Raw genomic sequence first — 18097 nt, forward strand, 5'->3', positions numbered from 1 at the left:
CGCCAATCACACAGTTTACCCTTTCGTTCCTGCAGCACTAGTTGTTAGGGCTGCCTGATATCATATAAGCTTACAGAATTTGACAGAAAGATCACAACAAGCACTTCTGTTGTAACTTAACTGTGGTACTGAATCTATGATATTTAGTGCCACAATCAAGTTTAAAATGTGATACAATGTTTTTTAACTGAGCATGTAAGCAGAAAGCCGTTTTACGTGTTCAAATGATAAGATTTTTCTTACATTTAAAATTTCTTTTGACTCTGCGTTCTGCACAGTTGTTGTCCAGCCTGCAAGCAGTCATGAATGTAACACCTCATTATCCCACTGCAAGCAAGTGTTAATGAGTTAAGCCAAGAAGACCGAGCAGATGCAGATCCTCAACTTTGTTCCGAGTCCTCAAACTGGAAGTCAAAACCACAATCTTCCAGCCTTTTTCTAAGACAGACAGGCCAAATATGGTCAGTGTCCATCTCTTTTCTGATAAAGATGATCTTCTGTACAAGAATCAGAGACAATGCTCCCCAATTTGTGGTCACCCACAGAATTACAACCATGAAGTATACCATAAAGGATGTTTCCAATCATTTCCTGGACAAGACTACAAGAGAAAGCTATCTAAATAATGGAATCTGTAGAAATCCTTCTTCAGCAAGGCTTTGGCTACTCCAGCCAATGCTTTGCCAAAAACTTTGGGTACTGAAGAAAGCCCATACTGCAGCACTATGTACTGAAAGTGATAGATGCTCACACAGAGTGATCTGAATGAATCTCATGTGTGATCTCCAAAGGCTTATATTCAAAAGGGTGTCCACCATGACCAGAAACACCATCCAAGTGCCTTATAGGAGCAAGGGCAGGAGCTTCTGCAGGGTGACCATACAAAACCAGATTTAAAAGATGTGGTGGCTGAGATCCAGAATGGGAAAGAAATCATCATCCGTTCCCTTTGGGACTAGGAAGACCTGACAGAAAAACCCAATACCTTTGCCAAAAGAATAAACTCTATAGCCCATTTAAGCAGGACGACTGGTATATTGCAAGAGTTTAGCACAGCAGCCACAGAAGTTACTCAGTAAAAGAATACAGGTTGCAAATAATACATCCTATACGAACAGCCTCAAAGCCCTGTCCAGGCACTCGGACTGCTACAGACTACTAGCCTACAAGGCATTCTCTGATCCAGCCCTGATGGATCTGCTAAACATTCACAAAACAAACAGCACTATAATTACTAGATCTAGGGATCTAAACCTCATCTGTGACATAAACAAAACATGTTGGGAGTGACAGGTCTGTATCTCAGAGACTACCCTTTCTCTGAAACAGACTCCCCATTCATGTGAAACAGAGCTCTTCCCTAACCCTATTAAAATGCAATTTGGTCCAACAGAAAGGAAATTGCAAATTCACCTCTGGCTTGCCACTTCTGGTATTTACAGAGAGGGTCAATTTACAGATGCTCTAAGTCACAGGCATATACCAAGGTTGTACTAGCTTGTGGGCACTCATAATTGGGAAATCTGGGCATGAATGACTAGGCTGAACAAGTCTTTAGGGCCGTTAACCTAGTAATCTCTTATATTGAGATGGACTGGTCCACCAGCAAATGTTTTTTTCTATACAAAGACTAATAAGACCTAGAATGTGGCCATGATTTATCACATCTGAAAATTGCTGCGCCTTTGATAGTTCTCTCTCCAAGCCAGAGTTAACAGAAAAATGCTGTCCTTTAGGCACAGTCCCACACCAGAGTCAGTTAAATTCAACAGAATCTTTATGGAGGACTTGGGACAACACTAAATGACAAGACTGTGTTATGCTTTAAAGTCTTCCTTGGACAGAAATGATGCTTCTTTATCCTTTGGAGTTGGCCTGGTTTAGAAGACAAAAAAGAAGTAGTAAAAGGATGGATAACAAAGAATCGCCACATAGATGGGTGTCTGCATTTTCTTCAGGAAGTCACTGACCAAGTCCTGAGACACCTAGCCAAATAACTCGTCTTCCAGGAAATGAGACCCAGGATCTTTATACTGAGCTCCTCCTTTACTGAAGACATTCTCATTCATACCATTTTGTGCAGACACACAACACAAAATGTGGAAGCCCACTGCAGATTCTCAGGGAGGCCCTTCTTGATCCTAGATAACAGAAAGACCTCAAGATTATTCAGTGCCCTCCTATAAAGATGAGATTGGAGCTTGGACAGCTAAGACGAACACTCCGGGGATACATGACAGAAGAGTAAATTCTCTTCCACAACTGCTTAAAGCCTTAGACTTACTGACAGGTATCAAGTTGACAAAATGCTGTGGTCAGTGGGACCTTTGCTAAATCGGAATTGTCACACAAAGTCAGCACTAAGATTCTTAATGAATTGTTTTACCCACTCATGCGGGAGATTATAATGGGTATACACCTTCTTAGGGGCTGAAGGTATATAATTTGGGTGCATCTAGGGTTATTTTAATAGTATCCTTAATGACTGGTTCAACAGCAGGAAAAAAATGGGCTGCACAGACTTCTTCTAAGAAATGCCCCCAGGTGTTTCTGGAGGGGTGGAATAGGGACTTGAGGCTAGCAGAAACTATTCCAAATAAGACAGAGTGCCTTTTCAAAGGAGGAATCAACTGGGAGGCGAAGCAGGGGGTGGAATCATTACCCTCATCTGTTTCACAGACAGAGGTCTTTGGAAACTCTGAGTATACCATGGAGACCATGGAGTGAAGTACTGCTGTGTCTCACCACTGCCTTTGGGAGTGAGTTTGAAATTGGTATCAAGCACATGACTGATAAGTGCCAGGGGTTGTGGAATGGGAAAATGGGCACTCATTGATACCACCCAATGATGTATTGGGCCTAGTGGAGGTCCCTGACCAGACTCTCTAAGGGTACAACCCATACGTGGCAAATGGTCCAACCTGAAATGATCACAACTAAATGCATTGCAGCCACACACTTGAAAATACAATTTAGAACAATGCTGAATAATCACTTTTGTACTAAATTTTGTTTATGAATTGAATGACCAATCTCATTAAATAATATCTCCACTAACAAAGTACAGTTTAGCTGCGCAAGCAAAGCTAACAAACCAGGCCTGCCACCTGTTAACAGTTATTGCCCATCCAGTAGCTTCGACTGTCACTGTGTGGCTGACACACCATGAAGTGGCTACTGTGGATCACTTGGAATGCAGGTGCTGTACAAGGTCCAAAACCTACTCCTCCTCAGAATCAGAGTCTGTAACAGGCTCCAGACCAGGAATCACCACAGGAGTACTGACCCCACTTTAACTCGCCTATCTGAGTGCAAGAGCTAGACTTACAGTTGTCAGCTAATAACATTTTATCTTGGTGCTTTAAAGCCTTGTGTTTCAGTTGGAATCATGTAACCACCATCACTTTTTAAATAACATATTTGCTTGTATTATGTACTTCTGATGAAGTCTTATTAACTTAAAGGGTGAAAGCACTTGATCTTTGTGACAATGAAATATTGATTACCTCAACCTACACTTGTGTTCATCTGGACTACTTGTTTTTCCTTTTGATAGTGTTCTCACATGATTGGCACTATGGGAAGAGCTGTCCTGGCAGCGCCCCATGAAGATTTGTTGATGCACAGTGGTGCAACGGTAGCTTTGTTGCCTCACAGCAAGAGGTTCTCTGGTTCGATTCTTGGCTGGAGTGCCTTCTGTGCAGAGTCTGCATGTCCTCCCTGTGTTCGTGTGGGTTTTCTCCAGGTACTCCGGTTTCCTCCCACATTACAAAGCCATGTGTCTGCAGTGTTTCTCCCCGGGCCTCCGCTGAAAACTGGCTTTGTTCCAAGTTGGACTTTTCCCGGTAAACAAATGTTAACTAAAATAAATAGTAAATAAATGGCTGCCATCTTTTTTTTTTTTTTTTCAAATAAAGCAGGCCATAAGTTTCTCTCTTCTTCACCTTTGAAGTGGCAGGATTAAATGGGCAGCAGTTTCAGCGGTTTTTGATATCACACTGGGATAGGAAGGTCAATGCAGATATTGGTCTTGATGGTAATCTGCTGGGGACAAAGGCACTTTTGCTGGTATTTAGGCATGCATATACAGGACTTTACTGATGACAGCATGGCTTGAGATTAAAGCTGCATTAGTGACGAAAAGAAGTGGTAGGTTTATGGGATAGACATATTTGTGCAGCAGGCCCACTCGGTCACAGCACACACCGATACAGCTGTGTTGACATCACTAAATGTGGAATGTTGCCAAAATGTTGAATTATAATTGCTAGGAAGGATAAATTCAGCCAAAGACGCATCAAATAAGTTCCTTGATGTCAAAACTTCTGTTTCAGATGAACAAATTGCTCCTGCCACAGAACAGAACCTCTTAGTAAAGAAAAGGGACTTTAGAAAAAATGGCTCAACCATTGCATTAGCAATGATGCACTAAAGCAGAAAGCAAAGTGCATCAAAAGTCAAAGAAATACAAGTAGTTTGCAAAGGTATTAAGGGAGTAATAATTTATTTTATTTGTCCTTCAGTAACTGGGAAAATCCAGTTGAAGCAATGGCTCATTTTCAACAGAAGCCTGGGGAGAAAAAAGCTCCACAACATATTAAAAAAAAAAAACATTTAAACAACAGCTCATGAGTAATTATATTCAAAAGGAGAAAAGTGCTGCAACAGAATAAATATTTAACAGTGAGTTGATGAATAATTATATACAGGGGAGAAAAGCCCTGCAACAGATTAACTATTTTACAATGAGTTGGGGAGAAAGGCTTCAGAAACACAGACAAATATTTTACAACAGTTGATAAGTAATTACATAGAAGGGGAGAAAAGTACAACAACAGATAAACTCTTTACAATAGATTGGAGTGCATCCTATTAAAGGGGATAACAGCCCCCAGAATACACTGAAATGAACTTATAGAAGATCGCCAGGAGAACTTGTGAACAAGAATATAATATGTATTGCAAGAAGTAAGATGCTTTGCAGAAATGGATAGCCTATATCAAGTAAAGTACTACACATTTATTTGAAATATTGACTATATTTCTAAGAATATATGAAGTGAGAATAATAAGAGTATGTTGATGCCAAACTAAAGTAACAGAATAACACGAGGAGTAAAGTGCAGGAGGAAAATTAAGGACACGAGACAAGAACGTTATGGAAGGACACTAGACAGGAAATAAATAGTGTCAGCTACTAGGATGAAGACGTGGAAGAGCATACATTAGTACTTTTGTATCATTAAATGAGAGCTGCCTTTGATGTTAGGACAATTACAACCTGCTAAGATATGGAGGTGTTAGTGCTTCAAAGTGAGAAAGGCATATTATAGTGAGGAGGTCGTGCATCTGTTTTGATGGTTGTGTCAAACAGATATTTTTTAGATTGGTCTTGGAATTGGAAAGGTTGCTAGTATGTTTAAGGAATGAGGGGATAGAGTTCCATGAGTGGACTACATAGCTGGAATACAGAGAGGTTCCTGCTGACAGGTGAGGTTTGTAGGTAGTGAGGAGCATTTTGTTTTCAGATTGAAGTGGCCTAGCAGGCTGTATGTAAACAACAAGTCTACTATAGCTTTGCTTTGTTCAGGTTTGTATATTAATTTGTGAACTATGCGTAATTGGGTATGAGTGACTTGTTTTAGCACTAAAGTTTTAGCCCTAAAACAGCCAATCAAGCTGTTTTAGGGTTAAGCAGTGATGGGTTCTGTTTGGCTAGTGGCAAATTTTGCTATTTTATTGTAGCACTGATTCAGTTTATTTTGGATGGACACTTCACTATAACTTAACATTTAGGTGAAAAATAGGAGTGCAGAGGCCAGCAGTTTCCTGAATGAATCAGTTAAGTAAAGTAGTTTTTTTTGTTCTATAGAATGTCCCTAATTTTTGGTGAATTTTTTTTTTTTTGATAATCTGTTGTGCATGCAAGTCAAATTTCAGATTATCATCAATTGTCATGCCTAGTAGTTTGGTAAGCAGGATGACTTATATTGGGTAATATCAGAGGCTGTTATTGAGAAATTTTGTTTGAAGTGTAAAGGGTTTTGAGGAAGAATATTAACAGCTTTGTTTTTTTTTTGGACTGAGTTATTGAGCCAGCTTTCAACAGATAAAAATGACTCGTTCATGATGTGTTGTAGATAAATAAGGTTACTAGCAGTACAGATAGTACATATTAAAGTGGAGTCATCTGCATATTGTATGAGGGATGCTTGACATTTGGCAGAGTGTAAGCTGCTGAGAAATATGTTGAAAAGCAGTGGCCCTACTATGGAACCTTGGGGAACACCTGTTTTGATGGGTAGGAAGGATGAATAGAAATTAATCTATTTTACAGACAAGAGTTTATTGGAAAGGTAGCTGGAGAAACAAATGGTGGAGGTGTTTGATAGGCCAAGTGAAGAGAGCTGATTTCGAAGTAGGCTAAGGGAAACGGTATTGAAGGCCTTAGACAGAGCCAGAAACATGGCAGAAATCAGCACACCTTTGTCACTGGCTAGGTTAATAGTGTTGGTGGAGTTTAGGAGAACTGTGGTAGCAATATGCCCTGGTCTGAAACCATGTTCATTGTGGGTAAGTGGGTTGTTTGTTTGTTTGTAAATGAGCCATTGTTCGATTATGAATACATTTTTCAAGGATTTTCAAAAGCAAAAGGGGGGAGAGAATGGCAATATGTCTAAAGTTGAATATATTATTAGAGTTACCTCTGTTGTGAACTGGGACGTGTAATTCCTGAGTAGATATATTTATAAGAATAGATAAGATATTGGAAAGGAAATTGAAATGGCTTCTATTTTTAGGAAATCACTAGGTATTTCATCTGGAGCTAGTGTACTTGTTTTAATTTTCTTGAGGTACTTTTTGATTGTTGTAGTGGAAACTTTCTGAAAGGAGAAAGAGCAAGTATTAATAGAACTGGGAGGTGAGTGGGATGTGGACAGATTATTAGAGGAGGTCAATTCGTATATACATACATATATACATACATATATATATATATATATACATACATATACATATATATATATAGATATATATATATATATATATATATATATATATCTATATATATGTGCTCAAATTAACCTATCCCATTTGGTTAGAGAGTGGCCCTGGTTGATAATTATATATTAACAGTAATGAGAACAACTGAGGTCATACCATAGACATTTTGAGGGGACACATGCATTTAGGGGCTGCCTCTGTCCATTAGCAGTAGCAGTACAGGGGGCAGTACTGGAGTATATTTTCCGTTTCCCATCCATAGATCCAAGATGCACTTGAATACGAACAGGAATTAACTTTGTTTTATGTAGATGGAGAGTCTGTTCCAGGTTCGTAGATCACTGCAGCAGAGAAGTTCCGAGTTCGGTATGTGCAGACATCACATACATAACAGACATCGTTTTATGGCTCTAACATGCAACGTCGCATGTACCCCTTATCCAAAGACTTTGGTATACTGTCTGGATGTCCTCCCTACTGTTATGAATACTGCCACATGAGAATAGAAGGACATCAATTGGTATATACCATCCTGGTTCTCCATCTCTCAGTGGCTTTTGGCAGAGGTTAGTGCAGTTTTGATTGAATGGCATAGATCTTACTGTGGTCTAAGCATTACTATTCTAGAGTAGTTTTTCTCTTGGCTCTCATATTACACACAAGTGGTATCTGGGCTTATCTCCTCTAGTGGTCACCCACTGGTGTGTCGGATGCTACAAAGCTTAATCTCTGCACCTCTTCTTTTCACAGTATTTTTGCTGACCCTTAGGAGATCCAGCAAGTAAGAGGTATTCATTACCAATCTTTTTCTGATGACACACAACTTCCTTTCTATTATTCAGGGGTATATGCCTGATTTTACCATTCCTGAAGACTACTTATAGGTTCACACATAGTACTAGACCAGCTGCTCTTGTGGGCAATTACATCTTCCAACAGATCTTCCTAGCAGGCACCTTGAAGGTAATCACAGACAAATATGACTGTCCTGTGGTATGTCAGCATGCAGGGAGGGAAAAGGTTCTATCCAGTCTGCACCCTGGCAATTCAAATTTGGTCCCTAGTGGTGAAACTACACATACACCTTCAAGCTGTATACATTCCCTCAGCAGAGAGTGCACCCTCTCACAAATGGATGCTTCACAGGGAGGTGTTTTTTGATCTTATTCACAGGTGGGGTATTCCACAGGCAGATCTTTTTGCCTCCTCCTAGAACAGACAGATGCGTCTGCTTTGCACGACAACTCTGCATCCACATGCTTGGAAGGTGGAGCCTTCTCTATTTCATGGGCAGGGATGTTTCTTTATGCCTCCACCCCTTCACACTGATTCAAAAAGTCCTTGTAAAGATTCAGAGGGGCAAATCAAAAATCCTGTTGATGACTGCCTTTTGGCCAAAACAGCATTGGTTTCCCCAACTATTTCTATTAGCCAAGGGCAGTCACCACAAATTACCTCACCTATTCTACCTACCCACACAAGACAGGGGATCCCTCATCCACCCTCACGTGTTCAACCTCAAACTGACCTTTTGGGTGATAGATTTCTGATTCCCTTTAGACACCTGTATTCCGAGGATGTACTCAGTGTCCTGTAGGAGGCCAGGAAACCTAGTACCAGGAGAAATTACTTATCTAAAAGGAAAATATTCTCCAAGTGGTGTCTCAGGAACAAACAGGACCCTTTCTTTGCTCCAGTACCTTTGGTCCTTTCTTATTTGCGTGAGTTGCTTCATTTAGGGCTGACGTACTCTTCTGTAAAAGTGCATTTGTCAGCCATTTCTGCCTGTCTACACTTGCTACCTCCTTTGGCATCCAGGCAAGATGTAAAACTCTTCGTAAAAGGGGTCCCTCATATTAGACCTCCTCGTAAGCCTATTCCTCCCTTCCTGGGATCTCCTATTGCCTCACTTTGAACCAGCCCATTCAGTATCTCTTAAGCTTTGTAACTGGAAAACATTCCTGTTTGTGGCCCTTACCTCTGTCAGGAGAATCTCTGAAATCCAAGCTCTTATCTCCATTACTACTTACCTTATCTTCCATAGAGATAGGGTCTCCCTCAGGACCAATCCTTCCTTCATGCCCAAGGTGGTTAATGAGCTCTCTTTGAATCAGACCATTAATCTACCAGTTTTCTCCCTCAGCCTCAGAGCTCCTCAGAAAGGACTCTGGATTCCCTGGATGTTCATAGACAACTGAGGTATTATCTGAACAAGACCAGTTCTTATTGTATATAAACACAATCAAATACAGATTACTTTGTACCAAACTACCCTTACAAAGAAGATTCCTAACTATAAAATAAGGAACCTTACATATTTTTGGATTATTTTTAAGCAAGAATATGACACCATAATCTAATACGATGCTGACAAAGATGTCAAGAAACCAGACCTACACCAGCCTTGACTTGAAGAAACCCTAGCCAATATCCAAAGGAATTAACAGTCGTTCTACTTAAGTAAGAGATCTGGATGAGAGTCAGATTTGTGCAATGTCAACGGATGGAAGTCAGGGCTAGGAAATACAAATGCTACTTGGTTTCTACTACTGAGCAAATATGTAGAACATGTCCTGGACATTATGACACTATCATCAGACAAAGAAGTCTAAAACTGCTCGGACACACTCTTTGTCCAAACAGTTGTATCTTCTTGATTTTATCAATGCTAGAGTTTGTAACCACAAGAATGTGTACATTACAAGGTCCATTTGAGGAACTGGTGACTATGGAAAAGGACACTGTCTCTTCAAGTCTATAATGAACATCCAGAAATACTGAATGCTTCTGCAATCAGTGCACAGGAAATGTAATGCCAAGTCCCTTGAGGACCTACTGATTTTGACCACAGGGGTGGGGTGGGGAAAGTGGGTAGGTCGTATATAAAAAGCACAGCTAGAAGACTGACAGTGGACTCCCCCTCTAAGACACACTTGGCTTCCTCAATGGCTTGTAAATGTGGGCATTGGACCTGGTGGTGGGGGATGAATTAGAGTACCAGTAGACCCAGCGAAGGATGTGGGGTAGTGGGACAGCTGTCAGAATGACAGTAAGAAGGAGACTGGTTTACTAAAAATGACACTGACACTCAAAACCTGCTCAACTAGAAAGAAAAGAAGAGCTTATGACAGCTGCAAGATGGCACTGGCTTTTACCTCAGCTGATATCATCACTACTTGGTTATAACTTGTTCTTAAATTATCTAACATTTTCTCAGCCTCATAACCTGAGAATGCACATATACAAAAATAATTTATATGTATCTAGTTCAGTTTGCTTACCAAAGTACTGTACTGATTTCAGTGGGCAAATTTCAGGCACAACCTAGATGAATACCGTGATAAAAACACATTTTTCACACATTTGTTTTTTATTTTTTTTTTATTTTACATTTGTTGACTGGGATAGTCCAACTGGATACATGTCCATTTTCAGTGGAGGCCCTGGGGAGAAAAGCTCAAAGGTAAACACAACATGACAAAAAACTTGGTAAAAGTCAAGTTTACAGGTTCAGCTGGCTATACATAAACATAATCACACAAGATATTAATTTTGGGTAAGGTTTAAAAAAATGCTATTCTGCACAGTTATGAATGACTTGGTACAAAACATAGTGAGAGGATTAGTCTGGCTTGGAAAAAGGACATAGCCAGTGTGATTTAAAATATAGTTTAAGACTTTTTTTGAATTGACTTGGGGTGCTTGAGGGTAATTTCAGCAGGTAGCGAGTTCCATATTTTACCGACATAGTTGGTGAACAAACAGTCACCAGCTGAATATTTGGCTTTGACAGTTTGTACTAGTAACCTGTTAGAGGAGCGAAGAGGTCTTAGGTTACTGCAGGGGTTGATAACTTTTTTAAGTGCAGGTGTATTATCAGGCCAGTAGAGTACTTTATGTGCCACTAAAAGTTGGTTATAGTGAAATAGACAAGGCAATTCTAACATCCTAGATGATTCAGGTTTTTACAGTGGTATCTTATATGGCATGTTGTTGTGGTTGTGTCTTTCGGCTTTTCCCGGTTAGGGGACGCCACAGCGGAACTCCAGTCCACTAATGATTGGCAGTAGATTTTTACGTGCACAGTTGCCGGCCCTGACGCACAACCTTCAACGAAGATACGCCCACATACCAGTGGCAAATCAGGCTATGTGATTATAACAGCTAGAGAGTTTATTCAGTTAAGTTTTGCCTAAGTTGGTGAAAAGAACGGAAGCATAAAGGAGAGATGAAGGAAGGTGAGAGCGTGCAATGGCTATTTTAGCAGGTGGTATTAGGAGGGGTTTAATCCTGTAGAGTGAGCCGAGTTTTTTATCAATAGTTTTAACAGTCTGATTAACATGCAGATCGAATTTGAGATTATTATCTACAGTGACACCTAGAAGCTTTGTGTAGCTATCTGGGGGGATTATGGTACCATTGTCAGATTTTATAGAGAAGGATAGAACAGTGGACCTACGAGTAGGGGTGAGCAGCAGTAGCTTAGTTTTCTTTGGATTTAGGATGAGGTGTCATTCTGTTAGCCAATTTTCGACTATACTGAAGGTGTTTTGGCTAAGTGTTTGTAGATCAGACTGGGAGGTGGCAAAGCAGATCAGGGTGGAGTCATCTGCGTACTGAATGCAATTAGCTTCTGGGATGACTGTGTAGAGATCATTGACAAATATAGAATATAGGAGTGGTCCAAGTATGGAGCCCTGAGGAACTTCCAGAGTGTTAGATAGGAGGTTAGAAATTTTGTTTTGCCATAGGATGGCCTGTTATCTACCACTCAAATAGGCTTGGAACCACTGTAGAGCTTGGGTGTCTAGGTATAGAGTCTTTAGCATGTGAATTAGTTGTTGGTGATCCACCATATCAAAAGCTTTGGAGAGATCCAAAAATATGGCAGAGGATATTTTATTACTATTACGATTGTTGTTTATGACATCAGAGAAGGCAAGGAGGGCTGTGGTGGTGCTATGGTGTGGACTGAACCCGTGCTGGGAGCTAGCCAGTAGGTTGTTTTGAGTCCGATATTGTAGCAGTTGCTTATGAATGCATTTTTCCATGATTTTAGCCAATGGTGACAATATGGCTATGGGACAGAAATTAGACAGTTCAGTGGAGCTACCACCTTTACGGAATGGAATGATATGGGCTATGTTCCAGATTGTGGGGATGAAGATTCTGTTATGGTTCGATTGATTAGAATGGAGATGGGGTATGCTATTGCATCTGCAGCTTTTTGCAGATACTCAGCAGGCAGCAGGTCAGCAGCTAGGGTGGTTGGTTTTAGTTTTTTAATTAGACTTCGAATGTACGATGTACATGATTAAATCAATGAACAAAAGACTGCTGTTTCTCAAATTTGTTGCAATATTTACTGTCTGATGCAGACAGAGCAGATATTGAAACATGTTCCATGACAAAATTACACACAACTGAAGCCACAGATAATAAATAAGTTCATATACTGATTACCTAGAGTACACATAAACTGACTTGCTTCTGGAATGGCTTACTGATGTTTGCACACTTGCACACTTACAGTTAGTCACATCTGCACAGTTACTCACAGAGGTGTTTTGTGGTTTGTTCATTCTTGCTTTGGTTCTTCTACACGAGGGAAGTGTTTTTTCCTTGTGTGGAAAAGAAATTCCCTTGAATTTCTTTGATACTCCTATAACCTGTCATAGGTAGCTAAAAGACCAGCACCTGTCAACAGTATCCTGAGGGTATTAACCTACAAATGCATTTTTTTTTCTGCAATACTACACAATCTGAGAAAACTAAACTTTTATTTAAACAATTTTGAAAATGTATCAAATGGTATGATACAGAAAAAGACAAAAAATTAGACTGGTGTTAGAGATTCATAATGCTATCCCCCATGACAGCCCTTTGCATCTGTACACCGGTTCGCAGTAAATAAATCCTTAACATACCTTGTTGTGAGAGCACACAGAGACCCCACTGCCACCACATATCGAGCAGGATTCCAGCCAACATAATTGAATGCCTCAGGAAGGGGACTTTCTTTGTTTAGCAAATAATACGGCATCATGAGGGTCAGAGCAGCAGAGACACCAAAATATGCCAAGAAGCAAATCAACAATGACACAATTATACCAATGGGAATGGAGCGCTGTGGGGTTTTGGCTTCCTCTCCTGTCAGGAAAAAAAGAAAGCTTAGCAAACAAATTAAGATTAGTTTAATTTTCATTGATTGTCATGCATATTCACAACACAGTTCTCTTAAGCAGATACCTTAAGTCAGACAAAACTTCCTAAGATGAGTATTTTGACCTTCTGTAACACAACTCAGGGATTATACATACAGATGACTGCAGGGCTATAATGATGAAGGGTTCAAGTTTTACCTCCAGCGTTATGGACAAAAACAATGGGGGAAAATGCTCCAAATTAGGGACATTTTTCAATGCTGGTACTGTTAACTCTGAACATTTCAAAATAATATTCCATTTTTAAGAGAAATATTGTAAAAGATCAGAGGCATCCTTCCAAAATCTGGACAGTAAAGTATAGCTGTAACTTATCAGAAACCTTCTGTACTGTCATTGTAATAGAATCTGAAAGCTGTACTTTCCTTGCAAATATAACTACACAGAATTTGTTATTAACATCAACATGCTTTCAGATATCCGATTTATTAAGCATGACTCACCTTTATTAAATGTTAGCGCTTTCGTTCACAATGTACATGAACTTCCTCAGATCATAATGTTAATGAAAGCGCTAACATTTAATACATTTTGGAAGTCTTGGAGGTCTCCTTTTTTTGGCACTTCGCTTGGGTTTTGTTACAACTGTTTTAAGAAAGAAATAATTTTTGCAGTTTTCTGGTACTTTTGCTTAATTACAATAGTGTGCACCTCAGGCATTTTCAATATGTTCCATCTTGATATGGAGAGAGATATGATGTTTCAGGATAAACCCTTCACACCATATGCCATCCAAACACTGGCTGCAAAAAGCATATTATGCAGACATGGGGCAATTCTGAGTTGAATATATGGTTCAACATTGCAACAAAGATTCTCAAAGCACCCCTAATGTTTCTGCATTACACAACAGGAAGAATGACCAATTATAGTGACTGTAATGCTCTCTGCAGCTAAACAAAATTAGAGCTTTTAATAACGTCTTTGTACTGAGAAGCAAAACTGTTTCATCTATTCAGATCTGCACTGAGGGGCTTCTGTGTCCATAACCCCAGCCTGATATCAGTGCACCATTATATTCTTAGGGATAACACTATACTGAAGGAGTGATGATTGCATGTTAAACTCGATAATTATTCACGGGTGCTCTGTTGGAACACAGTTCTTAAATAATAATACTGTTTAGGGGGGCTTGGCAGCATAATGCAGGCTAGTACTAGCCTGCCTAGAGATCGGATTCCCACCAAGTGTTACAGCAGTCATATGAGGGAGTCAATTAGACAGGCAGCTCACAGTCATCATCATCATCATCACTACCTACCAGATACGATCCTCTTTCCGTCAGAATGGATGGATTTAAACACTGACATAGAGTTAAAATAGGACAGTTCAAAATAAATGTTATTTCTTTTAAATGGATAGTGGTGCAGTTCAATAAAAATATAAAACTTTTACATTTTCTTTTCGAACATTATCTATTTACATTACATATTGATTGAGTTAATATTTTGGTGCTAGCAGCTGTATACAAAAAAGGGCAAGTAATAAAAAAGAAGAAAAAAATAAGAACGTGCATGTTAAGTTATTCAGATGTTCTCATACCATAAAATGATTTTATCTAAACTTTGGTTTTTTTTGCTACTTATATCCCAAACTGTCCTGCAACTGCCACTAGTCTATGACTTGTGGTCGGAGTAACAAAAGATATCAGCATAATAAATGTGCAAAAAAGTAGTGCTACTGAAAATGTACAAGACAGGTTCTCTTAGTCACTGCTTTGTACAAAAAATATAAGACATTACAACATATTTTTTCTCTATTTAAAACACTTTTCTGGTTTACTGTTGCATTTACTAAAATTAGGTTCCAAGACCCATACAGGAGGAGGTTCTGTTCCTGTGCTCACTAACATTTAGAATACACGTTTCGCTGACTTACGCTTGCTTATATATACACTAAGAAGGAGAATGCCATTTCTTGCACTATACCCCTTTCTCTGAGGTATGGAGGCTTGGTTTAAACTATATCAGTGATGCTGATATTCATTGTTCTTTATTTTTTTTGTCTTTTCTTCTTGGATTTCAGGACATGGTCAAACGACTGTTGGCATTTCAACAGGGAGCCACATACTACTGCTGCGGATAGAGGACAAGAAGAACTATGGACAGAAGCTCAGGATATTGTCCAGGAAATTAAAATAAAATTATAAATAGAAAATTAAGAAACATAAGTACTGCTAAAGTTTATTGCATGGATAGATTACAACTGGAAGGATATCTGTTGGCTGAGGTGCTTGGAACTGAAAGTAAAGTCCGGAGCAGCAAAGAACTATACACCACTGGAACTTGGAATATGAGAACGATGAACCAAGGTAAATCTGAGATGGACTGATATACTGGAGATTACCACACTACAGTGGACTGGAATGGACCATTTTACATCAGATAATCATCAGATCCTTCTACTGCAATCAAGCATCTTGCAGAATAAATGGAGTAACCCTTATAGTTAATAAAAAGTATGTCAAAATCACTGTTTGGTAACAACCCAGAAAAATTCTAGAATAATCTCAAACAGACTACAAGATAGGCCATTCAACATTACAGGGATACAAATTTATGCTCCAGCTACCGAAGTAGAGGAGGAGGATGAAGTTAACCAATTTCATGCGGAACTGCAGCAAGACTTAGAAATAGCACCAGAAAAGATGTTATTTTCATCATAGGAGAATGGAACGCTACATTTGGTTGTTAGAATACAGCTGGAATAATGGGCAGGTTTGTCCTTTGATTATGAAATGAAATAGGATATAGACTGGTACAATTCTACCAAGATAATTCACTGGTCATAGCAAACACTCTCAACAGCCAACAAGATGTCTTTCAACATGGCTGTCATCAGATGGCCAATACCAAAATCAGTTGCAATCGGAGATGAACAAGTTGTAAACATTCAGCAAAAACTAGACCTGGAAATGACTGTGTCTCAGACCACTAGCTTATCACAATGTTTAGAATTGCATTTTATTTATTTAATTATTTGACGTTTGGTTACGGGGAAAGTCCAGCCGGGTAAGAAACCCATTTTGAGTGGAGGTTCGGAGAGAAAAGCTCCACTACAGAAGAAAAATATACAATTTTTGTGATTAAATAAACAACAAGAAAAATAAAAGAAAGAAATAGAAACGTATACATGAACAGAAAAGTAAAATACATACATTTAAATGGAAAAAATAAGCAGACATATCAAGGCATGTATAACGTGCTTAAAATTTTACATAAAGGTTTAGCAAATAAATCTGTGGACAATATATTATCGTGGGAAGTTTAACAAAAATGTGGCATATAGGGTAAATACGACAGAGGGGCAGTAGAATCCAAATTATATCCCACAGAGCAAGTATGAAGGCAAGGAGACTAGACCTTATGGTCTTCTAAAGAAAACAAGAAGTGTCCAGGATAGCGAGGTACAACCTCAAGTATTCCAATGGTTGTGAGATACAACCTCAACAATATTCCAACTGATTGTGAGATACAACCTCAACAGTATTCCAACTGACTGAGATACAACCTCAACAGTATTCCAACTGACTGTGAGATACAACCTCAACAGTATTCCAACTGACTGTGAGATACAACCTCAACAGTATTCCAACTGACTGTGAGATACAACCTCAACAGCATTCCAACTGATTGTGAGATACAACCTCAACAGTATTCCAACTGATTGTGAGATACAACCTCAACAGTATTCCATCTGACTGTGAGATACAACCTCAACAGTATTCCATCTGACTGTGAGATACAACCTCAACAGTATTCCATCTGACTGAGATACAACCTCACAACCTCAACAGTATTCCATCTGACTGTGAGATACAACCTCACAACCTCAACAGTATTCCATCTGACTGTAGAGTGGAGGGAAGAACAGATCGGAGGATTAGACCTGGTGAATATAGCACCTGCAAATCTAGGGGCAGAAGTTCACAGTATTGTTCAGGAGATGAAAAATATTCCAGATAGAAAGAAGATTAAGGAGACAAAATGGCTTTAGAACTGGCTGAGGAAAGGAGGAGAGCAAAATGCAATGGGAAAAGGGAAACTATACAACTATGTAAAACTCAGTGCAGAGATCCAGAGAACAGCAAGGAGAGAGAAGAAGCCATATTTAAACCAGCAATACAAAGAAATCTAAGAAGACGATAAAATGACGAGATCCATTTGATAAGTTTGGTGATATTAAGGGAAACTTCCAGGTAAAAACAGGCATGACATAGGTTACTAACAGAAGCAGAAGATGTTAAGAAGAGGTGGCAGGAATATGGGTTCCCTATTTAATTTTGAAATACTGAAATCACAAATATTTCGAAATTAAAATAACAAAGTCTTGAAATACCAATAAACCAGAAGTGCGAAATTTAAAATCTCGAAGTGCAGAGATTTTGAATTAGCGCTTCAGGTGTTGTGTGTGAATGGTAAGATGTGAGGTTGGGTATGTATGTATGTATGTGTATGTGTGTGTGTGTGTGTTGGTTAGGGGCTTTAGTGTATGTCAGTGTGTGTTTTGAGTGTGATGTGTTTGTGCGAGGGTGTGTACAATGTGTGGGAGTGAGTTACCTGTGTGTGTCTGATTGTGCGATCTCGGAGTTAGTATATATAAGTTGGGGGGTGTGGGGGGAGCAGGAGGGCTTGCCCCCCTGCTTATCTGTAGTGTAGGATATTATATATGAGTTGGGGGGGTTGTGTGCATGTGTTTGTGTGTGTTGTATGTGTAGTGTACTGTCGGGATTTTGAATTTCGCGGTTGGAGGGTTTCAGTGTTTGGTGTGTTCGGCTATGTTCATAGGTTCATAGGTTGGTACTAGGCTATCAGCCCTAGGGCCTATACAAGCCTAGCCATAACAATTCCCTGGCTATTTCTTCCCAC

General features: G+C 39.4%; 1 protein-coding gene across 5 annotated transcripts in view; it reads right to left on the minus strand.

Moving 5' to 3' along the window:
• The window catches only part of LOC122789926 (cationic amino acid transporter 3-like), a 184484-nt gene that overhangs the window by 92567 nt on the left and 73820 nt on the right, over window positions 1–18097 (minus strand). For all 5 annotated transcript variants that reach the window (XM_044057397.1, XM_044057394.1, XM_044057398.1 and 2 more), the window contains exon 6: window positions 12933–13155. In XM_044057397.1, the coding sequence (XP_043913332.1) occupies window positions 12933–13155 (223 nt within the window). The remainder of the gene's footprint in view (window positions 1–12932; window positions 13156–18097) is intronic.

This window comes from Protopterus annectens, chromosome 15.part0 (assembly GCF_019279795.1).
Source record: "Protopterus annectens isolate FY-2018-M chromosome 15.part0, PAN1.0, whole genome shotgun sequence".
Taxonomy (NCBI): Eukaryota; Metazoa; Chordata; order Ceratodontiformes; family Protopteridae; genus Protopterus; species Protopterus annectens.